Genomic DNA, 26,759 nt, shown 5'->3' with positions numbered 1-26,759 from the left:
ACTCGAGATATGGGTTTTCATTTAAATGTTGGCGGTGCTACGCCCATTTTCCAATTTTTGTAATAGCTCCTATAAAGCTTAATTGTACCATTTTATGTGTAAAATTCAAAGTCTCTGACTTGTTTATTGAATAAGTTATCGCAGTTTTAGAACTTTTAATCAAAACCGTTATATGGGGAGTGGGCAAGTTTCAGCCGTTTTCATATCGTCGGTAGAGATGCTAAAAAGATTTGTCCTGAGTGAATTTGGTTAGTATGAATTTAGTGGTTTAGGAGATATGCATATTGAACCTATTAGAGGGCGGGATCACGCCCACTTTTTAAAATATATTTAAACTGTAGATGCCCCTCCCTAAGATGATCCTGTATACCAAATAACAGTCTTGTATCTTATTGTGGAGCTTTGTTATGTCTATTTATTAGTTCACGATGAATAACGTTTTGTGGGTGTGGCAGTGGTCCGATTAGGCCCATTTACGAACTCGTCCTCAATTTTTTGCCAAAGAACACGTTGTACGCGTTTTATTACGATAACTGAATTTTTACTTATGTTACAGCTTGCACGAACGGACAGACAGACAGTCACTTAGAGTTCAACTCGTTTCATCACCCTGTTCATTTGTATATACATAATTCCATATCTATCTCGAATAGTTTTAGGTGAACAAAACTTTTATACTACACAGAGTATAATAGTTTTGTTGTGGCGAGAGTATAAAAATGTTGCGTTAAAATTCATCATGAATTATTTGAGGAATTAGAATGAATTACAATCAAATTTGGTACCCTACAAGTATTAACTTATATTATTAATTATAGACGCATTTTATTTCATTACTAGGTTTTGCTTTTTCGAAATATTTATATTATATAAAATCAAGCTAATTAATTGAAATGAGATATTGACCAACTGAAACGCTTGTCAGATGGAAAGTCAAAATGGATGGAAATCACTATATGGTGTATATTGGGGCTAGCTGATTGCATTGCCTTTTGGTATTCCTTAAGTATATTCGACAACATATTTCGACTCAATTTTATATGCATAACTCACACATTGACCGCTACATTCGGTACAGACTCTGTTAGAATAACGAAAATCATTATATACCATATAACACATGGTTTGTGGGGTTATTCGTAAACCAATTTAATATTGTACTTTTTGGCAATAAACTCTGATCCATAAAGTATTGAACGTTCACTTAATTTTGCTAAGATATCTTACATATACCTTACCGATATATACGGCAATCGAACATATTTACCCGATTTTATCCAGTTTTGGCATTACGACATACCATTATAAGATAAAGATGCTCTCTGAGTTTCATTAAGATACCACACTGATTGACCAATATACATTTGGGTGCTGGGGCATAAAGGGTTAGCCGACAATGTTGTTTTATTGGCAGCAAGCAAAGCTGCTAATGGAGGTTTACAACCTAATATGGTTTAAAAACATGATAAACCTTTCCAAAGACAAGTTCCGTCTATTAGTCTCATTCTACAACGGGGCACTGCAGGCTCATCTGTTCATGTACCATAGAAAATGAGAAATTTAATTCTTCTGAAATATTTCTTTAGTGAGTTAGTATTTTCAAAGAAATCGTTGTTTGAGCAGAGAGGGTTATCACCCGATTTGACTTATTTTCAGAGCGTGGGAGGAGGTGCTAAAAATATGCCGTCTCAATGAACCCCCATGAGATTTACAACCTTGGTAAACCGCTATAACCAAACTTTTCCTGGAGTGAGTTTTTGTCTATAATACATAAGCGAGACGGAACGGCTGAAACTTTTGGAAATTAAAAATTTTAGTATTTTCCGCCATTTTGCTTTGACTGTAATGGCGCAAGAAGTCGAACCTACTTAACTCAATTTATATTTCGACAAAGATTTGTAAGTATTCTCTCAAAAACTGTACGCAGATATCAAAATAACACATGCACAACTTAATATACTAGATTTCTTAATTTTTATTCCGAAAAGTATTTATCATAAGGATATTTGCTAAAAACACTATCTATCACGCTTGTGAAGATTTGGGAAAAGGCGTTTGTAAAAGTCGCCCGCACTTCTTCATAAATCTCTTTCCAGTTCTCATTCAAAAAGGAGTTCATTGTGTCACCCAGTTGCTTGTCACCATTGAAAAGATTACCAAAATTGAAAATCATTCTTGATGGATCCACACTCAAACGCGCCGACTTCACATTCATATGGACGCCGTCCGGTTTTGACACTGGAGTGCCAGCAAACTGAATTCGAATTTTAGAGTTAACTGCAGGAAAATGAGATGAGATGTGATACAAATTTATTTGGAATATTTTTTTTTATCAAATACGAGTAACTTACGCATTGTAATATTGCTCGTGCCTGTACCAGTGATGGGCAGTATTAATACGCGTCCCTTGATTGAGTAATCACCGGCCAAACTGAGAATGGGAGCAGAAAAAAGAAGTTCGTGTTTGGTGGTCAAATCCCTGCCGAAGCCCCTGGAAAACTAATTAATGTAGATTTATTGTGAATATTGCATAAACTTATTGTCTTACTTCAAGTCAATCATTTTTACTGCACTAAAACCGTATAAATCATTATTGGTGAATGTTAGGTCAATATTAACGGGACTTTCGGCGCCTTGTTTCATAACAATTTTGGCAATTCTCAGTGGTTCCGTCTTAGCTAAATTAAGCGACGCAAAACCTAAATGATCAGATATGTGTGTTTAATTTACATGTACCGTTGGAAAGTACTCGTATGTACAAACCTTGGGATTTTTCTCGCATCAAGTATTCAATAGTGCTCATTATGCAAGCTTTGTCGCCATATTTGCATGCTTTGGGATCCTCAGCTGAAATGAAAAAATTATTTAGACTTTACGCACAGCATTTTAATTGCCTACCATAGGAAGGATTAGGACTTATATACAATACATTTAATCTGATATTTTTTCACCAGAACCTTATTTGAATATGTAAAATATGTATGTACATATGTAAAGCAATTAGTAGCTAGCTCTCCTGATAAACAAATAGCAGGCCTCAGTTCCAGCCTGAGTTCTATACAGTTCGTATATATTAGTTCAATTGGCGTCGTTTTAAATATTTGATGTGATTGACTTGATCTTGGCGTAATATAACTTCGCTTTTAAGATTTGCATTAGTATGGAAGATTTAGTTAGTCGTATGGACATCATTATCAAAGGTAAACAAATATGTGGTTGTGACTTGAAAATGGAAGAATAACCCCTTTGTGGAAAATTCAAGTTTTTAGTCCTAAATAATTCATAATGAAAAGTACGACAGGAAAGTAGCTTCTACTCATATGTAGTTAATGGTAGCATACTTGTATAAATGGACAGCCCAAATTTTGCTGAAGAATGAGCTTACGCCGAAATAAGCGAACCATATCGTCGGAAAATTAAAGCGGATAGGTTAAAAGTAAAGTAACTTGGAGATCAACACAGTTTTCAATTACGCTTCATATATTCCACTCAGGTTTTATGTAAAATTGCAATATTAAGCTTTCGATTAACTTTCAAGAAGAGGCAAGCGAGAAATTGTGATGGTCGAAAGTTGTCAGTCAATATTTCCCTAAATCTCTTGATTGAAAATAAATTAGTTAACTACGGATCCACTGTTTGGATCATCATATACAATAAATCATAAAGATGAGAAAGGGACCAACACCTAATACATCTCCAACGTGCTCATATGCTGTGGGTGAAATCATTATTTGACGAGGACTGCGAACTTATATCCGGTTCCGTTGATCAGAAATATCATCCAAATACTGTTGCTGACAGTTAGTCTTTATTGTAAAAAGAAAGATTTGAACTAGTGTAGACAGTGAATCTAATTTCGAGAACTAAATTAATATCACTATAAAATGAGAAAACAGACTGATCACACTTTTGAACTTTTAAAGCATTTCGTTGTCAACTATTTAGTTACTTCCTTAAATTCGGAGTTCGATGATCAATCAGATAAATATACACAAGGCTCAAAGCACTATAGATGTTATATGTGGACATAGCTATCTCTTATATTTTTCCGTGCATCTTCACTTTAAAATCACTTATACCATTATACTTTTCCTCGAACATCATTTATGCTGTAAAAATTGTAAACATTTTATAATATTTCCAATAATTTTAATATCTATCCTCAAATAATTTTATCAACACTTACGAAATTTCGCCACTACTTGAAGTGCCAATAATGACATTAAAGCTAGAACAATTTTGTTTAACTGAAACATTTCCACGAATATTTCGCGAGTACAGACGTCGAAAAAGGTGCTGGAAGATACGTTAACACGCTTTTCAGTTAGTCAACTAACTAAACTGTATTAAGTGTCGCTATGTTTTATATCTGTTTAGTAAGTATATTAGTTCTTCAAGAAAAAAATAACAAGATAAATATAAGAGGAATCTGAACAAACTGCGCAACATACGAATATTAATTGTGTGTGGTATAAAATAGGAAAACAAAAAACATTTCGAAATGTCAATTAAGTGGTTAACTAAATGAAGGCGCCCAGACAACTTTTGTTGCTTGCTGTTGTTATTTGTTGTTTATATTTTGTTCAAATCCAGAATTTTATTTTTATGAATAAATAATGAGTAATACATACTGCGGGGTACCATATTTATATATAATTATATGTATATACTTCATAGATAAAAGGATTTATTTGAAGATTTCGAAAACAGAATGTAAAGAGCTGTTTGTTACGAGACTGGTTTGATAAACTAAATAACTTTTCATCAATTAAATACAAACTGGGAAATTTGTTAATTACTTCAATAATTGGGGATGAATGGTTGAAAATTTCTTAATTTATATATCAGGAGAGTGATTGGACAGACAGCGCCCATTCACTAAAACAACTCACATACTTCTAGTCTAATTGCATTGGGCAAAGTGAACATAGTGTTAATACACCACTAGTAGCAAAAATTTTGTATACCAAATATACTCTGATCTATTGATTAACATCTTTAATTATTATTCATTATTTTAAAATATATACTTATAAACGAAATATTATGTTTGAAATTGTTGAAGAGAAACATGATATATTGTTTAAAAAAATTCCAAGGGGGATTACAATAAAGTTCTATTTAAATATTGTTTTCATCAATTTTAAATCAACCAGCGACCGCGAAAAGTCCAATATAGTATTGAATTAATAAGTTTTAGACAAAATGAACGGTGTCATAAAAATGTGTGGCAAATTAAGTGTTATACCAAGGATCTCCCTTCTAGCTCGGTATCACATTGTAACACGCGATCCAAACAGATGTAGCTCTATTAGGTACTAGTTTTGTCATCAAGTGTCAACAAAACCACTTTATAAATCTTTGATTATGCTGATCAGACGAGTCACTGTGAATATTGTTAAAAATGGAGGTATGAGCTTTAAAGCTTCTTGGACTTAGTTCAGCGAATTTGGTGACCATAATAGTTACTACTAACTGCCCTCATAAAAGTTAAAGAGGGATGTTCAATTGATCATACATAGAAGATATTTGGAAGTAATCTTTTTTGAAGAATAGATGATAAGAGTTTCTCCCTGCGTTATAAAATCTCTCAAATTCCTTCCTATATTCATCAATTTTTTTTCATCAGCAACTGTAGGGCTACTACAATGATTTTCCCAAACTTCAGACAGTCTATCATTATCAAGCTCCTTAAGTACTGGTTCCATAAAAGCTTTACCTTCTTCAGAGAGGTTATCAAAATTATCACGGTTGAAAATCTCACTGTCACCTATAAGAGCGAACCACGATAGTCCGGCCAAGATATAAGTATGTTAATTGTACCAAGGGACTTTACGCTTTGCTCTCTATGTTATAGTGGGTATATTTATAGGAAATCCTTGGTTGACAAATTTCATTTTGTTTCATCGAAATATCACACTAAATTCAGTCTGGTTCAACTCATTTCCGCCACGTTGTAAATACCAATTTTTATATATATATATTATATATCTTCTAGATTTGGCTGAGCTTCTCAACAAATGAACGCAAAAACTGTTGGATCCGATATTGGAGAATTGAAAGATATTTAGAATATTTTTCGGAATATTAACTAAAACACGATTGTATATAAAATGGTTCTGGGGTAATTAGCTTGTGACTTTATGTTGGTTATGCCGTTATTGGTTTAATATTTTGGGGAGTTCACTTTATTTTCAAGCCGTGATCAAGATGGTTTGCATTAACCATCATCCAGTATATTAGTTTTAATGAAGTTAGTTACTTGATATCGCTAGACGTTATTGGGTCCTTAATTTTGCAGATTTCCTATTTATGAAGCTCAATCTAATTGTCACCTAGACATAATACTTGCTATTGATATATAAAACGATACTTAAAACAATGCAAACTCCATAAATACATATATAAATAACTGCATTAGATATTTCATCTACACAGTTCAATTTAAAAAAACTTGAACTTGATGAGCTGCTTTACTGTCGGAACTTGTTTGAAAAAAAAATCTGATAAATACTCGCTGTACCTAAAAAACTGCCGGCTGCCGACAATAATTATACGTATATATATTTGTATATACATATACAAATGTATGTATATATATTCGTATAATTTGATCTATATCTATATGTATGCCATTATATTCTAATCTAAACGTGTTGATCGAAATGTTGGTATAAAAGTTGTATTTGATGATGTGTTACCTTGTAAACAGCTGTTAGTTAACGTAAGTGTATGATCATATATTTACAATTAATCGTTTACAGTTATTTTTCGACGGCAAACGAGTTTAAACATTCAATCATCACAAAGCATGATGACAATTAACAAATAAGTGTACGATATTTTCCATATCTTTAAATATTTCGCACTATATGATCGGTAGCAATGACATAAACATAATAATGAAGCGAAGATACATAGGTCAATAAAAAAGTATTAAATTCAAGTTAATGTTTACCCTGTAAGCGCTGCCATGTCATCTCTTTTTTGTTGGATTGTATATTGTAAATTTTAGATAAGTAGATGTCATATATATGGTCTGATTATGCGAAATATTGTATTGGCTTAAATGAACACAGATTACAGCGCCTCCTGAGGTACGAGCAACATTGCTCTCATCAACGAAGTTTGAATCAATACAATCAAAAAAAAAGGATTTAACTTTAACTTTAAAATGTAATCATGTTGAACTGTGTCACATTGACATTTGGTCCAAAAATTAAAGAAGGTTTTTAAAAGAAAATGTGTTTTTAATATTAGAGCAAAGTAACGAATGTCGCTTCGTGAAGTTTCGAGATCTTCAAAATAGGCGCTTATTTCCACCTTAAATTCCGAATTTGAGTCGAGTCTGTAAAAGAGGAGATGCTAAAAATAATAATTAACTCATTTCATTTAATTTTACGGCCACCCAATAAATTCATGAATTTTGGCGATGTTTTCCTCTGTTACTGCCTCTTGTGGACTTCCTAAACTGTTACGACGAAGTTCAACGACCAAGAACAGGAACCGTAACAGTTTTTGGGACAGCGAAATCCATTTTTTTTAATTTAAATAATACATGTAAGGAAGTGCTAAGTTCAAGTGTATTCTGGCAATATGCAAGGACCGGGGAAATACTTTCAAGCATTGGCAAAACTTTACATTAAATACCCTCATACTAACCGACATATTTGGCATAAAGGCTGCTATGGGGCTGCGATAATTCGCGGACCGATCTCAAACATTGTTGGCATTAAATTACATTACATCCAATATTAGAGGATCACTTAATTTCGCTCAGATATCTTAGATATTGGCATATATATATATGTATAAAGATATAACGCCTACCAGTAGTTTAATATTCTTAAATTATAATTTTTATAAGATTGACCAATGTACAATATATGTTATAAAGTCAACCGAAAGTTCGAATATTTTTGAATTAGATATATGGAGGCTAGGGGAAGTAGTGATCCGATTGACGTCCAATTTAACACAATGACAACTTATTAGAGGGTATAAAAGTATTTCAAAATTTCACTAGTATATCTCACAGATTGACAGATAGTTTTGGTAAAAAGACAGCCATAGGCACAGTGGTCCACATATTCGGTACCTGCAAGCTTGAACAGCTGTGGTTCGATTTTGACAATTCTTACGTGGTTGTCGCTAATTTTAACAATATTCCAGATATTAATTTTAACAAATATCCAGCTAACGTTATGCCAAACTTTTTTTGAATTTGACTGGGTATTTGCAGATATATGGGATTTCGCTTTTAAGTTGGCGATACCACGCTCTTTGTCCAATTTTAACACCGATTCCTTTGACGCACTTTTAGTAGTTTTCACTGTGACCGTCATAAGAGGAGTGTGTTTGTGGTTCTCGCCTCCAATTCAATCGCCACGCATAAGGGTTATATTACACCAGTAGCTCTGTTTACCATGTGGTCGGTGTCATTCTAATAAACACAACTATCAATAGCTAATTTACAACAGAACGATTTTATTAAAATTCAATTTATTCTACAAATAATTTATTATATGGTGTTTTGTCAAAAACTGAGTCGATAATACTTGACATCAATTTTGATAATTCCTTGGAATAGGATACCTCAACTTCCTGAAAAATTTCTTTCCAGTTTTCATTTAAAAACAAATTCATATTATCACCCAAAGCTTTGTCACCATTGAAAAGATTTTGTAATTCGAAGAACACTCTACTGGGCTTAACAATGGCTCTGAATTTGTCGGTTTTCATATAAGTGGCGCCATCCTTCTCAACGGGCGCGCCCACCCATTGTAATATGAATTCTGCATCAACTGAAAGTGGAAAACATTTAATTATATATTTTTGCGTAAGTGGAAGTCGAAACTTTAATTTACTCATAGTGATATTGTTTTTGCCGGAACCGCTAATGGGCAATATCAGAATACGGCCTTGTATTTTATAATCGCCGATCAAGCTAGCCACCGGTACTTTGAAGCGTAGCTCATGTTTTTTCGTGAGATCTTTGCCAAAGCCCCTGCGCAGAGTAAAAACCGAAATAAAATAAATGTAATAATTTTTTATTTTTTAAATGGTTCATTTACCTAACTTTGGAAGCTGTGGCATTAGCGACACCATAAATTTTATTATTGCTAAAAGTTAAGTCAATATTCACCGGATTATCAGCGCCTTGCTTGAGTGTGAATGTGCCGGCATCAATAGGATCGATTTGTGGCAGATTTATCGAAGGGTCTCCTAAACAAAAAAAAAAACAAAATTTATATACATTTTTTTCGTGTTTTTGGCTACCAGTAAATCAACCTGCTCTAATGTATAGACTCACCTTGATTTTTTTCACGTAAATAAAAGTTGATCGCCTTCAGTAAACAATCCTCGTCTCCAAATTTACATGGCTTCGGATCATTGGCTGAAAGTCATATATGTACAAATATATTTTTACTTAGAAAACGTAGCCGAAGAATTATATCCATATATGGGTACTAAGAAAACTATCTATACTACTACTATCTAACCAAATGTATTTTTTGAATGTGGTTCCCCGCCAGAAGATAATTCTTTGAGATCATTCCTGGCGTAAAACTATTCTGATAAAATCAGATAGCTGTTTCGAAGCATGGCGGACATACCGTTTGACCTTTTAAAGTTTTTCTTTAAAGTTGGAAGATGGGAGAAATATGAACGAAGTGCTAAGTTAGGTAAGTTGGCTTAAAATAATCTGTTTAGATTTCAAAATTTGTCGACCATGGCAAATAAATTGAAGGTATCGGAAAAGAAAAGTTTGTATCGTACCGCCAATCTGTTCTTCCTGGGCAGTTGTGAAAATTAAAATTGAAACAGGCATAACAAATTTCATACTAATTAATACATATTATAAAGTGAAATTTTTACAGATAAACAGTAAATGACAAGAAAATTTTATTCATTGAAATCCTTTCAATAAAAGTGTTTATTTAATTAGATTTTTGTTTTTTTGGAACGGCGCTAGTTTTACTTCTTGTTACACAAAATATTTTGGATTCGAAACTTCTACAAAGGGTTATAATGCACAAAACGCCAGAGAAGAACCCATATATATACAATTTTACCAAGGCCTAATAATGTATGATCACCAAAAAAAGTTCCATGTTGATCGGTAGCTGAGTTTAAATCCGAGGCCTCTTCGGAGCGCACATTTTCAACCAATAAGCCACAGTGGCAGCCTAGGTAACGAACGTGGAATATCGAAGAATTCACTTATACCCAGTTTTTCGAGATATAACAAAAGATATGGAAGCTTTTGTCTTTTTATATATTTGAAAAATGTTGGATAGATTAAACACTGGCTATCATGAACTCGCGATCCTTAATAGTGGGCTTCGAATACGTTAATAGCTGAATCTTAAACTCGCGCCATTATTTTTACTATTTTTCAAATAATTTTTAATTGCAATACCATTTTTCATTTAGAACCGTCTGTTACTATTAATTTCTCAATTTTTTTTATTAATTACTTTTTTTTTCAATTTTTTTCCTTGAACACTTACGAAATTCCGCACTATTGAGTTGCAAAAAGGAGCAAACAAGCGCTGCAATTAATGCAATTCGTATATACATTTTGCTTAACTAACGGTGTTTTTTTCTATTCTGTAATTGTTGATAATTATTTAGTCCTTTCTCCTTTTAGTTTTAAGAATTATAAGTTCTCCGCCACTTCCGTCTTGATATCGATGCACAAATGATTTAAATCAAACTAGGAGAATTGATGAAATCTCACTGAGTTTTTATATGAAAGAATTGATTATAGTTTGCATTATAATGTATATATGTACACATATGTAGTTATACAATATATAGGCAATAATAAGTGCAATTTACTTTATTAGCGTACTTCGAAACATTTATTCGCTCAAAATAATTTATTTCTTACGATCATTTTACAACTCATTTACTTCCATAAGATATGTGTGAAGCGAAGTGGTAGATAGAATAGCGTTTTTGAACTACCAGTTTTTGTAACTTTTACACACACGTGTATGAATGTAAATATAATATATAATCAAATAAATAGTTTTAAATAGAAAACGCCTTTGTGCATATATAGGGTGATTTTTAATACGTAAATAATTTCGTTTAACCGATTGGTATTTGGTTTGTTATTGGCGAGATATGGTCATGCTAGAAGATATGGCGAAATTGAACTAATGGATGGCGCTTGTAAAACACAGTCAAAAGGGTCATAGGCCCGAAGTTATATTCAAACACTATATTCTACATTTGACATGTGGAAAATTTCTAAACCTCCATAAAATACCTGACACTTAATGTATTTAAAGATATGATAATTTATGCAATTGCTCATATAACTTCGAGTTAGATCTGTCGTAGTGATGTAAGAAATATTATTGACTGTTTTTTTTCAATTAATGGCTTTATTTTTATTTCAGTTAATATAATAATATATGTATGTTGTCAAATCTCATCTCGAGTAGTTTTTTTAGTAGTCACTTTTACAGAAAGAGGACAATCTGCTATTGATACGTTTAAGTAATTTATTGGATTTGAATCATATTAAGTATTCTGGATCACAGAAAGTGTAATCAGTATCTTCACTCACTAAAACGTGTCGATTTAGGTACATCTGCTCAAAGGCTATAACTATAGAAACCTTAACGGGTTATATCCACTTGCAAGACAGAAAAACGCTAATTTTTCTGATTTTTCGTTTCGGAGAAATTTTGCTCGCCAACTCTGAAAACATCGTTTTGAAAAAAACGCTTTTAATTGTTTGGAAGCCCATTATACCAACTTAAAAAAATCTTTAAAATTTTCAGAATATTCTCAAATATATTTCGAAGAAATATATATACAAAACAAGTGGAATTCAAAAATGGATATAACCCCTTAATAAAACAACAAACACAACTCCAAATACTTGAGTAAAGCTTTTATTGTATATACATAACTATTTAATGGTGGTTGGCAAATTGTATAGTGTTCTAGACAATGGTACTCATCAATAATGATATAGACAAGAATGTGACAACGTCATAAATGAAACGATCTATCAAATTCCTGTAGTTTATGAGGTTTCGAACTAATATATTTCTATGTCAAACGCACTTAATGTAATGGAGCGAAAGGTCGTAGACTCTTTTGGATTTATTTTTGAGAGATCATCTGATTCCATGATCATTTGACTGCAGTCGAGCAATAGTATAGTAAAACTTCGGTGGTATTATACCTTTTGGAATTCGGCAACTCTCACTCATAACCTCAAATATTTGTATTAACACCGTTTCCAAAATTTATTTCAGTTGTCAATTACTCCTCACAATGGTTGAGCTTTGTTCTCTTGTAAAAAAATTTCAATGTGAAAATAACACCAAGGTTAGTTAGCTGAATTTAATCGAAGAGAGTGAGTGGTTATCTCGTTAAAATATATGCAAGTATCCACTTTCTATACTATTTGGAATTGATTTATGTCACTTGTTTGTTCGATTCGCGTATTCAAGTTTAATCGAGTCTAATCATAGATTCCCTATATCACTTACATACTTACCATATATAGCACATGTATTGCAGGTAAACTATATAATCATACATATCTATGTACGTTATTAAGAATGATAGTGAAGCAATAGCATATACTTACATGCAGTATATTTAATTGCCCCATTGTCAATAATATTAATTGTCTCATCTTAATTAAAAAGCAAAAATAAATTGCACAAACATTTTTCCATATATTTTTACATAGATATATCTGTACTGTATTTTATATCTGAAATATTTCATTATATGGAATCGTACTGAAGACTTGTTTTGCAGCCGCTTCCATTGCCTTGGCGATCGTATCATAAAATGGTACTTTCAGTTCAGCATAAATATCCTGCCAGTTTTCGTTCAAAAAACTATTGATGTTGTCACCCAAAGCTTTATCACCGTTAAAAAGGTTATCAAATTGCATTATCATACGTTTAACTTTGCATTCAATGCGAAATTCCTTAATATCCAGAAATGTGTTGCCATTCTCATTGCGTGAGGTTGCGTCTATGCGGATTCTGATCACAGGTTGAGCTAACGAAACATAAAAAAAATTAGTTATGCACAGTTATAAGTAGTTTGTAGCGGCTCTCACCTAACGTAATATTACTTTTACCCTCGCCTTGTATAGGCAGTATCAGTACCTTACCATCAATTTTGTAATCGGATAACATTGTTAGGGCAGGTGCAGCTACTATGATTTCGTGACGTCCTTCTGGGTTTTTCCCGAAACCCCTGTAAAATAGCAATGCTTATTACCATTCTTAGTATTATTTAGTGCAATATTATTTCATACTGACTTCACTTTTCTTGCTCTCAAGTCCTTGACGCCATACCCGAGAGGGTTGCGCAGCGCGAGATGAATTGCTAAAGGACTCGTCGAGTTTTGACTAATGATAATATCATCCATCTTAAAAGGTAGTAGTTTAGGTAGTGCGAAACTTTCATCGCCCTCATATTTTTTATCGAGTACAGTATTTATATTCTCGATAACACATTTCTCATCACCGGCAACACATTGTTTGATGTCATCGGCTGCAATTGATGACGAATTCAATATAATTAAAAAAAAATACAGTTTTGTGATAAACAGCTGTGTGCACTAGTTGCTAATATTGTAATATTCATTTATTATTATATCTTTTCCGAATTTTTCATTTTTTTAACGTGTAGCAACTTTTTTAAAAATATGTTCGAGAGAAACCTTTCTTATATCCTTGAATGAAATGTCCATTTTGCAATGTGTAATTTATTTTATCGATTAAATTATACAACAATTATATACAGGTGACAATCTTATCGAAATATTTTCCATTAAAATCGTTTATCCCCCCACCCCGTTAGTTTGATATTGTATCAAATTGCTGAATAAATAATTTTAAACAGGTGGCAACAGGCTTAAAAAATTGGATCAAATTTCATTGAATTACCTCTAAAGGAAAGAAACTCCATAAGAGAACAGAGCTTAATAAAAAAACGAAGCTACCTCGAAAGGAGACATCGTTACTGAACAAATAATTATATGAAGAACTTGGAATAATCTTCATATATGGAAGGCATATAAAACATTGGAACTATGATGACCGCAGGATAATATAGAATAACCTCAACGTTTATCTGAAAGACAATATATATATTATTAAGTCAAATTAATCACCGTCACTGCTTTGCAAAGGTACTACATTTATGAAAAGAGAACTTCATGGGACCGCATGAAATACTTTCGCCCCTCCCATCCACATATTTTCCTACAAAACTTGGATACTTGTTTTAAGATACAATCACAATAAGATTGATATGCGTCATAATAGACTACTTCGGGAAAAGCAAATAATTTGCAATCATATGTACATCGTGCTTAATAAATGAAAGCGCGTGTCAGAAAAAGGAATCCAAGGGTCAATTATCATGTCATAAATGTGTTACTATATTAACTATGATTACTTTTAATTACCATTTTTCTAACGTATTTATCCAATATATTCCTCTATACGTATTTAGTAGGATGATCGGCCAGGTTTTATGACTACATGAAATAGTTATTTATTAAACCAAGACTTCCTTTTTGATTTAAAGGAAGTATACAACTTTGTTTAAAAATAATAATATTTTAAACATGTAATGAATGCAATAAAATGCTTTTAAAATATTATATTCTGTAGAAAGCTTACTTAAAAGTGCAATATTTGTCCAAGCCACGAGATCAACTATAAATATGGACTATAAATACACAAAATTATACTAGCCAATTGCATTAAAATATTATATAAATTTATTTTTGTCTCCAAAAATATATTAAATTTCCTGCTAAATATAGAGTGCGGAGTCCAAACAGTCCGATTACCCTAGTATAAGCTTTTGTGTATGCGTATTTTTAAACCCCATTAACTATTATCAGTGTGATTTTAATGATCCAATCAATAATTTACAACAAATCATATCAAATTCCTAATAAGCTGATTCGCGCAATTTGATTAAGAATAAATTTATTTGTTTAAGAGGCTAGCATAGAAGTTATTAATTAGAGATAAATGTTGAAAAAGCATATTCAAGTTGTTTACTATTCATAATAATATTTAATTTTACCTTAATATATGAAATCTGGCCAAGAAAAATTATATTATTAACTTATTTTTAACTTTTCTGCATTTCCATTTCGAGCAGGTAGTAAAGACAACAAGTAAGGTTGTAATTATATTTCCTTTCCCATTTATATAAAATAGAATTTTTGAATATTTTCCATAAAAAAAAGTAAACCTACAACCTTGAAAAAATGTTATTCTAGTACAAAGTTGTTTGCTCTACAAAAGAGGTATTCATGATTTGTTTCATTAAGCTACTCCTTTAAAAGAAGAAAATATCCATTATTAAATATATGGGAAAAGTAAATTGATTTATGCTCAGTTTGATTTCAAAATGAAGGGCTTGAATTGAAGGGAACTAAAATTTCAGGTGCCGTTTGCATAAAAAATAATCATGCTCACTGTTTGTGTATTTATGGTGCTTTTAGCTCACCGGAAGTACGAAGATTCTCCTTTACTGAGTATCGAAAAGTACTGTTTCGACCATATATCAATAAGATTAGTGGATCAACCGCATGCCAAGGTTTGGTGTTGTATAAAAAAAATACGACCTCATTTGGATATTAACGCCCCGATTAATTATAAGTATTAACTTTGTCACATTTGTGATACGAAATAAATTTACGAAAACAAAATTAAATTTTCCACCTATTGTGAACAGCTACTTAAATTATTTAATTGCGACTAAATACTTTTGAATGCTGCCTAAATGTATGCAAAGATTTGTATATGTATTCGTTACTATTTGCATAGAATGTTAATGAATACAGAGAATGTTAATAAATAGCAGAGAATGTTAATAAATAGAGAAGGCGCAAATGTTAAAAACTACTAAATTGAGCTTTTCACAAGAGGGAACATCGAAAAATACAACTTCGACTGGTTTAAAATACACCATGCAGTGGTCGAAACAGGGAAAAGGCTATAAATAGACACAAAGAATGTTCTTAATTGAATTATGCGCATGCTGATTTACATTTGCATATTACCAAAAATCATAATTTTTGTAATGTATAATAATCCTTCAAATTATATACGAGGATTATTGGTTAAAGCCGCAGAATTTACAACAAAATAAGTAATTAATAACTAAATTCTTTAACACATTTTTGTGCGTTGCATGAAAAATATCTAATAGGCAAAGGATAACAATAAAACCAGAGAATGTTAATGAATAGAGAAGGAGCAAATGGTAAATGAAATCTTTTTGAGTACTAATTTGTAATTCCAGATGAGGGAACATCGAAAAATATAACTTCGAAAAAGAAAAATAAACCATGCAATGTGCGAAATGCTATAAATAGACACAACGAATATTTCTAAATGAAAAATCGTTGCGCATACCTATTTAGATTTATGTTTAAAATTTCTATGATATGACAAATTTATAATTATGAAAAGCCTTCTGAATTAAAAATCTGTATTACCGGTAAAAACCCCAGAATTCATAATAAAATAAACATTTAATAGGCAATTTTACCAACTTATGTATGTGCGTTGCGTGAGTAATTGCTTATTGAGCAAAGGATAACAATAAAACGGTGGCTAAGTGGCCGCGTTTCCACTTTTGTGGTGGCTTAGGTCGTAAGCGTGCAACTTTAATTTTAATTTTTTATTTTATTAATTGGAATCTTAACATATCTCAATTCAATTACATTAATAGCATATTTTATATATGTTCATATGTTTAGGTTCATTGAATATTTCCTTATTATGCGTATTTACACAAATGTGATAATCACACATACATTCTTAAAAACACGTACGCTTCATTAACATTCTCTGCTACCGTTATGCAATTGAGATATATACTTACATGCATTTAAATGCATTGCAGAAAAAATGTTGATAGAGAAAAATATATAATTTAAATTTAAAGCAATCGAGTGAGTGTTTCTTTAGGTTATATATAATGATAAAAAATTGTCAATAGTACAACTTTAGTGTACGAGTATATGTGTCTTCACAGCATAAAATTGGCTCAAAGGATAATTACATTTTATATAATGCCATTGACTAGTATAGATTGGACTTTATCAATTTTAAAAATGAAAAAAAAAAATTAAGAAATTAATGAGAACCGCACATACAGCAGGATTTTGAATTTGCTAATTAAATAATTTTGAATTAAAATTAAAATTTAATTTGTTAAATTGTAAAATTTAATTTGTTAAAATGAAAATTTTAATTTTAATACCAAATTAGAATGAAAGAATCTAAATTTAAAAATTGGAGTAACAAATACACAAATTACTTTTTAAATCAAGTACTGGAATGAAAATGGAAAAAAAACATATTACATCACATATTTCTATATATTCTATAATTAAAAGTAATTAAATGTAAATAAGACAGGAAGTGTTCAACTATGTTGAAATGTTATTAAAAATAAACTTTCCTCTTAAAAAGATAATTAAAATGGTGAAGTACACAAGCGTGTATAATTTAAAATTCAAAAACATATTTTCTTTTTAATCTATAAGCTTGGGATTAATATTTTTCGGTATTTAGAATTAAAACTAAAAAAAAAATTAAGTTTTTTATATGGAGAATGATAATATGGAAATATTGGCTTGATGCAAAACTGAAAACACATACTTTCGATACGATTTTTGGAACGGAAAGTTAATTATTGGTGGCTAGGTCACCCGAATGACCATTAATACCTTAGTACTAGAATTGGAATCAAGAGATAATAACACATCTTATCATTCTTCTATTTGTTGTCCACTTGTAGAGGAAAAAGCTATAGTCGTGCACTTGAGAAACCGAACGAAGATATTTTGGCAGATATAGTGTCACTTAAACACATTTAGTATCAAATTTTTAAGCGTTCTAGCCGTTTTTCAATTAATTCAACACGCATTTTATTCTTCTTATTATTTTTTTTTTTTTGCACACAACTCACAATACATGTAACTGCCATTGCAAGTATTCATCAAATTCATATTCTCGTAGTTTGCAATATTTTTCCCTTTTCATACTGTTTCACATTCTTTAAAATCAAAATCGCGCAAAATGATCCAAACTTACGAAGCTTCGCTGAACTGCCGGATATCAAAATGAAACCGCAAATGGTTTCCAGTACGATTGCACAAAGTTTATACGAACGCATCCTTACAAAAACAGCAATAATATAAATAAATTGCACCGCTTTACAAAGACTTTGCTCAACTTCGACTAATTGTAAATAAACATTTAACTTGCTTTAGTGAAACTTTTATATCGCCGGAGGCTGGTTAAAACGCTACCTTGGCGCTAATTGTCGCCTAATCATTTGAGTCGCATTCGATGCTAATCAAGGCAATAAATTATTGAAAGAATTCAATTATCGATTGCATAGTCGGTAGCCGTATGTGCAAAAACCGATCGCGACCGTAAGTTGACCACATGGGTAGCACAAGTATGACTCCGCAGGGAGCTAGCACGTTCCCGGTGCAGAGGTGTTGTAGCAAAAAAAAAAACAGACGTGTACAATGTATGAATGAAGCATTGTCACCTATATGTTTGTCAACAATTCTGATAAATCATAGTCAGTTGAATTGAATTTAACTTAAAGCAAAAAATTAATAGAGAATTTAATTCTCACACAAATATTAACATATTTACCCACATTTACATTAATGAACTGTTTTGTTCAATATAGATATGTTGCATAACACCGAGGTTGAACTGAGGTAATTAAGTGGTTATTGACGTGTATAAAGAAAAGCAATAATTCATAAAAATGATTGAAAACGTTTGCATTCAGCACGTGAAAAGTTGAAGTGACATTTCGTACATGGCTTAGCTTAACCCTTGTTTATTCACTTTCGATGGTATATTATGATGGCGAATATTGTTTTGATTATGTTTAGTTGGTTCTTAACAAAGACTTATAAATGCTTTGAATAAATGACAGTCGCAGTTGCAGTCGCGTTATAATTTTGTCCTGTTTCACAAGCAATCAACTGCCTTAGTAATGGCGACAAGCGATCATCTATTTCCACACATTTTTAAGGGTCTCTTTACATTTATGTCATATTTAAAAGGACTAACGCTTTAACCAGTTATGTTCACTAAAAGGGTTCATAATTTGGCGTAGTTTTCTCTCATTTCAGAATATTTTTCTATCAGCTTTATTAAATATGTAGTATTTAAAGTACGGTTTTCGATTTTTTTGTTTTCCTTACCCACTACCACTCAATTGTCTGAGATATAACATAGATTTACATTGAGTTTGATTCCTGGGATCCATTGGTACTAATCCTTTTGTCCCATTTTTTATTACAATTAAATTACTTGCAGTAGTATTAGAGGTGAACGAGTGAGTAAGAAAACTTCAATTTGGGCAAAATTCCATTTAAACTTGGAACCGAACTTTTTGAATTTTTTAAGGAATCTTCGATGAGATCCATGTTCACTTCAAACATTAGTAAATCATCGATCTTTCTTGCCTTAACTGGTTGGAAATAATCTGTAGTTTCATCGGAGTGGCACTACATTGTGAGTCCAATGATCAGTGTTCTGCATAACTGTTTAATTATAGTTATATAGAAGTGAAAATTCCCGTTTTTTTATATTTAAATATATCATGGATTATAAATACTCACGCTGTTAACACGCTACATTAATCACGATGTGTACACATATATGAAACTTGTTATCTAAACGTTGACATATCGATTAGCTTTAACTATAATAATATACATGTATATAACTACATATTCTTGTGACAAACGGCTTACAACTGATATAAAAAACATGTCATGAGTTAAACGGTAAAAAGCAGTCATACAAGAATAATCAGAACAGAGCTTCACGCATGACTTTCTTCAGTGTGAAAATGAAATTAATTAAAATCGTGAATATTTATTAACTAGGGTACTTACTTAGGTATGAATATTTGCTTAAGGCTGTGAAAAATTTCGTTATAATCACCAATTAATGAATAAAGTGAATATGTAGGTTAGAAACTTGTAAAACTTTTAGTTTTAACGACATTTTCATTCAGTTTCGTCATTTTCATAAACCCACGTTTATTACGTCAGTAAAGATGCGTTTGATGGATATAGGGGTCGATTTTGCAAAAGTTTCAGATCTTTTGGTACGAATGTTGCATTGACACTCTGCATACCCAAAACGTTAAACAAAATGTCGATCAATAAGAGATGTTGCGATCTCTGAGGCAAACACGGCGATTTTCAAGCACTGTTTCTATAACATTTTCGATGTTATCGTCATTAACAGAGCTGGATAGATGACTGGCATGAGGCAAGTTTTCGATGATTGCACGACCTTTACTGAATGCTTTGTGCCACTCAAATACTTGTGTTCATGATAAAGTAGCCGGGATTCCATTAGAAACACAAAAGTAGTAAACAAACTGCTGCCAAACACACACTAATTGACACAAGGCCAAACTTCACACGAACATAAAAATAGGTTGTACCAACCTAAGAAAAAATGTGTATCGAATCGGTTTGCGCGTGTAGTTTAAAAGAACCCGTCCGGGTCAAATTAGATGATCAGATGAGATTTTTTTTGCATTGACATCAGTAAGATCTTTCCAACCCCTAACGGATAAAGATGAGTGTAAGATCAGTAATGATTGTTGTAAATTGTATTCTGTGCCCTCAGTAAGTATTAGTGTTACCTTAGTTAAGTTACTGATACGCAAATCATATTTTTGGCTTTGGGTGAGTAGTTGCCATTATCATTTTGCATATATATCAATGACGATCATTTCATCAGCATTTAATCATATTAAAGGCAGAAGTTTCAAAATGGAAGAAATGTTTTCTGTAATCAGAAGATGTTTTTCCAACTGAATAAGAATGCAATTCAGCTATCTGGCGATTGAAGTAGAAGGTTGTACTTATGTTTCATCATAGGTTCCTTATAAAACGTGTATGGATTAAATGCGCATTGTAAAATCTATAGGTGGTTATAATATCCTGTTATTAAATTATAGGAAATGTTTTCATTAATATAGTTTATTACGATTTCCGGTTGTCCTTACTGACATGTAAAGGCATATACAATACATATACTTGTATAATAGCTAACAACAAATCTCAATTTTTCTTTGACCCAATTGATTATTTACTTAAAAAATTAATTTTATATAACTTTAAGCCAAAATCACACGATACATTATTTAAAGTTATTTTAAGATTAAAAATTCCTAACAAATAAAATAACACATAAACAAAATTTTTCATAAGCCAATACTAACAGAGTATTTCATCACGATAAAATTGTTGCTATTTCCTATTACACCACATTCATATAAAACCTTCAAATTCGACAACCACTTAATGTGTAAATAAATTATAATACCTAATTAAGGGGGATTCCTTCAGACCCTTTTACTTATACATATACCATATAATTAATATGCTAACTTCAAGTGCTCTTTTAGTCCTCATATAAATCATCGTAGGCGAAACGTTTGAAGAGTGTCTGTAATATACTCTTCACCACCTCAGCAATGGCCACGTGTATGGAAGGTTGGAGCTCAGTCCAGACCTCATTCCAGTTTTGATTTAAAAACTCATTCAGATTGCTACCAAGTGCTGGATCACCGTTAAACAGATTGGTCAGCTTGATGCTCATTCTGTAGGTTAAATATGATGACAAATTATTTGAAGTGCTTACGAAAACCAATTAATGCTTATGTTATTACCTGTCTGGTTCCACTAATACTTTCAATTTGTCCACGCTCAGGTATGTCTTTCCATCCCTAGGATGAAGTGCTGGCTTGAATTTTACAGAGAATTTGGGATTGTGCAGCACAATATCAGCGTCACCATCACCTTTGATGGGCAAAATCAGTATGCGTCCATCGGCAACATATTTACCACGCAGCGCAATTTTTGGGAATGAGCCGTACATTTCAAATTTGCTTGAGGCGGGATCGCGATCGAAGCCACTGTAAAATATGAGGACCAAAATAATGAATTCTTGAGAAATAAATATTTAGTATTTTTAAATAACTCAAATTTCTATTCTATTATATAGAAAGCAAAAGACGTGGGAATTGATCAGTGTTGCTAGACCAAGAAGTCTATAATTCGTTCGGCATTCACACGCGTCATAACTTGGATAAGGCCTGTCGTTCTTAAATACACTGTCAAAAGCTCTATAAGACAACAACCTCAGAAATTTGTATCTCTTTTATTCACTCGCTAGTTGCACATACTTTAATCTAATATCCAAGAAAATTATATGAGCGGTCGAAATCGCTCCGATATAGCTAATAATTTCCATCTGATTTTTTACTTTCTAGTATGCAAAGCAAGCAACAATGATTATATCGGCGTAAAACTTTCCGTGAATAATACGTTTAAAGAATGCCACCTTGTGACTAAAAATTATCTAAATTGAACAAAAACTTTTCAAGCCCCTAGGTACTGCATATGTGGACCCCAGTGCCTATAGCTGACTTTTTACCGAAAATATCGGTCAACATAGAACAAGGCGGTAAGATCCACAAAGAAATCTAAAATGAGTATATCATATGACTTTGTGGGAGTATAAAATGTTCGGTTGCATCCGAACTTAGCCCTTCCTTACTTGTTGTTGTTTATGTTTGGCCATGCAAAAAAGCCTTCGTATAACCTTCGTCATAGCTCTAATAGAGCGAAGTGACAATTGTACAAGTAGCTATTACAGTTTTTTTTTTTGTCGTTCAACTTTTTCAAGAATATTCGCTCATGCCCAGAAATCAAATAAAATAAGAAATATAAAATAAATAACGCATAAGATTAAAATAAATTAAAAAAAAGTGAATACTGTATATATAAAATATATACGCACCTACATACGACAAATAGCTAAAACGGCAATAAGCAAACAAACCAATGTTAAATAAAACATCACATGAGGTTAATGAACGCGCATGGATAAATTCAAAACGAAGTATAATTTTTTAATAAAAACTATTTTATGCAAGTAATATGCAAAATTGTTAGGCCGAATCATATGATCTACTGAGTTGGAGAATTCCGGTGACAACTTTATAGTTTATACAGCACAATTGAAGTTCTGTATAATTTGCCCGTATGTGAATGCGTAGATATGCAGATTTGCAAAAAAAATATATTTTCTGATTTTCTTAATATGCGCCGTAGACTTTGAACCTATGGCAACTAAATAGTGCTTATATTGGTATTCAAACCAACAGCGTTAAGAAGATTTCAGAATTTAATGTCAAAGTAAACATGATACGGCGAATATGGGAATCATTATTATTATTTGTTGTATTCGTATTGTGAAATTTCTTATATGCGTATACATTAGGGTGTGTGGGTGCTCTATATGAGTTGCTTTCAACAATTTATATTTGTTATGACACATTTTTAACTTTTTGTTGCTTTAATCCCCTACCATATAAAAAAATCCTCACTACAATAATAACATCACCAACCCGGTTATCTCTTCAAATTAATTATTTCATTAAGAAAAATAAAATAGAAAATTTTCAAACAATCACTGTCAAAGTTCATAACACACTCAATAGAGCATTCGTTTGCGTGATGAAATTTTGCGAGTTTTAACTTCTACGAAATTTTATCTGAGTAGAGCATTATTGTGCCATTCGCGTTAATATAATATTTATCCTAGGCTACTCCTATTGTTTGAAGTACTTTTGAAAGCTGGGTTCAACATTAATACCCTTAGACAGGGCATTTGTAGTGAATTGTTAGAGAAAAATGTGCAAAATATTGTTGCAGAACACCGGGCCCCGTAAAAACTTCCGGCCTGGGAGGAAGTGTCAACCATCTCCCAGCCTCAATCCTTCACTGCTGTTAGAAAATAAATGAACAAGTGAATTTTGCTTACTTTGTGAATACTTTGGGACTGGATTAATGGAAATAACAATTCCAATTATTTAAAATTTTATCAAAATTGCTAAAATTTGAGTGGTACTTGGTTAAGCAACAGGTTTCGGAATAGGTAAATGCTGAAAGAATATAAAACGTTTTTATGATGATTTCCCATTGAAAATTTTTGTGATTTCAGGGGTTTTTTTAATTCAAAAATACTTCAAAAATTAGTGTAATTTCATAGACGGCCTCAAAATTAGAACAAACAGAACAAACCCAAAGTAAAAGGTATATTGTAGCTGTTTTATTTCCTTACGTATTAAAGAATAAAATTTCGCACTTTTACTTTTCCACTCAGTTATCAATGACTCTTCATTCCTTAAAGTAAAGCCAAAGTCAAAATTTCACATTTTGTTTAGAATTGATTGTCTCGAAAAAAGTCACCGCCGACTGTTCTTGACAAAGCGGAAGACCCCTTTTGGCGCACAAGTACACCACGTACGAAATTTCAATAAGACCTCTAAACAAAAACGTTTTAACGCCGCCCATACAAATTAAGTTTGTACGTTAATAAATTAATGAAAAAAATATCAAAAAAAGAACTCACACTGAACGATCAATCTTAACGCCGGACAATCCCTCAACATGCACATCACGGAAATTCAATTTCAAATTCAGTGAGCCGGTGCGGCCATCCGAAATGTCGAAGCGCTTCACAATGAAGGGTTCAATGATTGGAAAGCCCGCCGATGGGTAGCCGGTGCGCGCATACTGACGCACCAAACTCGCCGAAGTGCGCGTTATGCAGTCTGTATCGCCGGCGTGGCAGCGCTGTATGTCAGCGGCTAAAAGTGAAAACAACAAAATACAAACAAACATACATGAATATAATACGAAATGTTGTGGCACACATAACTGCAAGTATAAATCAAATGTGCCGCGGAGGCTGTAAAAATGTAGTGATTAAAGGGAACGTACGAAAATTGGAGCTGGCCGCCGAGATGAGCAACAGGCAGTTGCTGATGACGGTCGCAAGAACCAAACATTGTTGCACAGCGCACATTTTATTTATTTATGAATTTTTTGGCAATCGGTTGCTATGCGCCGCCTGACAACAAACGCTCGTGTTACTTATTTGATTTGCGCACTTATTTGCTGCGCGCACTGGATATAGGTAGACGCGGCGTACAAAACAAAAGACTTTAGCGACGAACTTGCTGATTTATTATATGCTCGTTTGTATCTAACGACAAGGGCGTGTGTACACTTTTGGCTAAATTCGTTACGCGACCATTTTTATTGTAAACTGCCGTTTGAAAAAAACAAAAAATTTTCAAATCCCAAAAAAAAATTTTTTTTTGCTTCTTTATTTTGTTTTTCCTATAAACGAAAAGTTGCAAAGCTTAACAGCCGCTGTATTGTTGCCACAATAGATTTTTTAAACTTATTCAACTCATCTATAGCTACTGCATTAAATTGAAATTACGTAGCGGCCTTACGTGGCACGTCGCGCACTCGTGTTGGGCTTAGCAAATATTGACGTTGGAATAAGTTTTTGCGAACTCTTGGCCGAGTTCAATGCTAAACTGTAAAACAGTTCTGGACAAACGCAGGCATTTATAATATTTTTTCGGTGGCTCCGCGCGGCTGCAAAGCCTTTGCGCTTTTGTTTCACTACTGCTTGTAGGCTGGTGTGTGTGCGTATGTTTGTATTTTTAGACTCGCTGTTATTGCTGTTGTAGTTCTTAACGTTCGTTTGTGGTATTTACTTTTAAGTCGCCTATTGAACGATACTACGACGCCAATAGCTATTTGCAAGCGCTCGCTATAAGCACACATTCACATGTCAATATAGTTACACACATATATATAATTAATATCAGCTAAGCCATTTGTTTGTGTGCGTAAAACTCTTCATCCAAATGACTAAACTGGCAGTTCGCCTTTACTCCCATATATTCTGTCCGTCCGTATGTCTATCCAGCGCGTTGACGCCAATAGCAGGCGTCAGCTGTATGCGCTACGCTGCTGCGCGCCTCTTCGGAACACTATCCATGTTCAAAATCATAAATAATTAGTATTATTAACAGGTCTAGAAACGCACAAAAAATTCTATAAATTTTTAATTGGCTCCTAGCAAGTTTTTGTTCTCACTTGAGTGTGTTTTCCTCTTTTGTTTTGTCATCGTCGAAATCGTCTTACATACAACAGCATACATACATACATACTTTCTTAGCCGTATAATCTGCGCTGCCGTCAATGTATAACTTCAGTGTCCATGCCAAAGTATTTAGCAGGAGTGCGAGCGTAATGCTGATTTTAGCGCAGAGATATTTCTGAAGGTACAAATGGGAGTGTGTGTGTTTGTGTGCTATTATTGGCAGTAAGTTGCTGCTTCTACCAATGCTATTATTTCGCCCCTTCAGCTCCTCAACTATTCATTACGCTCCACTTGCGATTATATTCTTTTGCGAAATGACTTGTAGAAAATGGCAAGAAGAAAACGACTAAAAAGGAAAAGAAACACGCTTTGTCTTCTAAAGTGTTTTATGGACTTGGTTTATTTATTATGTTTACTTTTTGCTCTTCCAGATAAAATTCTTTTTCATTTCAAGGTCAAATTAATTAATTTTGAGCACAATTTTAACCCACATTATTAGCATCGATATACAAATATACCAACGATATAAAGCGGAGATTTATTACATTGTTCTAAATTATTCCGAGAATATAAGATCTGATAAAGAAGAAACTCGTCACTTATTTAAATGTCAGATTTTTACTTGTATTTTTCAGATTTTCTAGGAGGCAGCCATTATTACCTCTCTCTGTCTGATACTTACTCATTGGATGG

At 32.5% G+C, this 26,759-nt stretch overlaps 3 protein-coding genes across 3 annotated transcripts; all 3 read right to left on the bottom strand.

The window, feature by feature from the left end:
• Positions 1–1,951: 1,951 nt before the first annotated feature.
• On the bottom strand, positions 1,952–10,734 carry LOC106617054 (uncharacterized). Its single transcript, XM_070112922.1, has 10 exons — positions 10,482–10,734; positions 9,314–9,397; positions 9,075–9,225; positions 8,868–9,007; positions 8,506–8,804; positions 4,187–4,328; positions 2,764–2,847; positions 2,549–2,699; positions 2,352–2,491; positions 1,952–2,277 (listed from the first exon to the last, which is right to left on the bottom strand). The coding sequence occupies exons 1-10, from the start codon at positions 10,582–10,584 to the stop codon at positions 1,976–1,978; spliced, it is 1,596 nt and encodes a 531-aa protein (XP_069969023.1). The 5' UTR covers positions 10,585–10,734; the 3' UTR covers positions 1,952–1,975.
• A 1,955-nt stretch (positions 10,735–12,689) lies between these two features.
• Positions 12,690–18,304, bottom strand: to (takeout). The gene is made up of 4 exons (XM_036373460.2): positions 18,129–18,304; positions 13,314–13,548; positions 13,109–13,248; positions 12,690–13,047 (listed from the first exon to the last, which is right to left on the bottom strand). The coding sequence occupies exons 1-4, from the start codon at positions 18,208–18,210 to the stop codon at positions 12,746–12,748; spliced, it is 759 nt and encodes a 252-aa protein (XP_036229353.2). The 5' UTR covers positions 18,211–18,304; the 3' UTR covers positions 12,690–12,745.
• Positions 18,305–21,054: 2,750 nt separating this feature from the next.
• On the bottom strand, positions 21,055–25,516 carry LOC106617053 (protein takeout). The gene is made up of 4 exons (XM_014234028.3): positions 24,884–25,516; positions 24,513–24,750; positions 21,763–22,008; positions 21,055–21,693 (listed from the first exon to the last, which is right to left on the bottom strand). Exons 1-4 carry the CDS (start codon positions 24,966–24,968, stop codon positions 21,495–21,497), a joined length of 768 nt encoding a protein of 255 aa, XP_014089503.2. The 5' UTR covers positions 24,969–25,516; the 3' UTR covers positions 21,055–21,494.
• Positions 25,517–26,759: the final 1,243 nt, after the last annotated feature.

This window comes from Bactrocera oleae, chromosome 2 (genome assembly GCF_042242935.1).
Source record: "Bactrocera oleae isolate idBacOlea1 chromosome 2, idBacOlea1, whole genome shotgun sequence".
Lineage (NCBI taxonomy): Eukaryota > Metazoa > Arthropoda > Insecta > Diptera > Tephritidae > Bactrocera > Bactrocera oleae.
The sequence above is the reverse complement of the archived record's forward strand: the minus strand, read 5'-3'. Positions and strand labels throughout refer to the sequence as shown.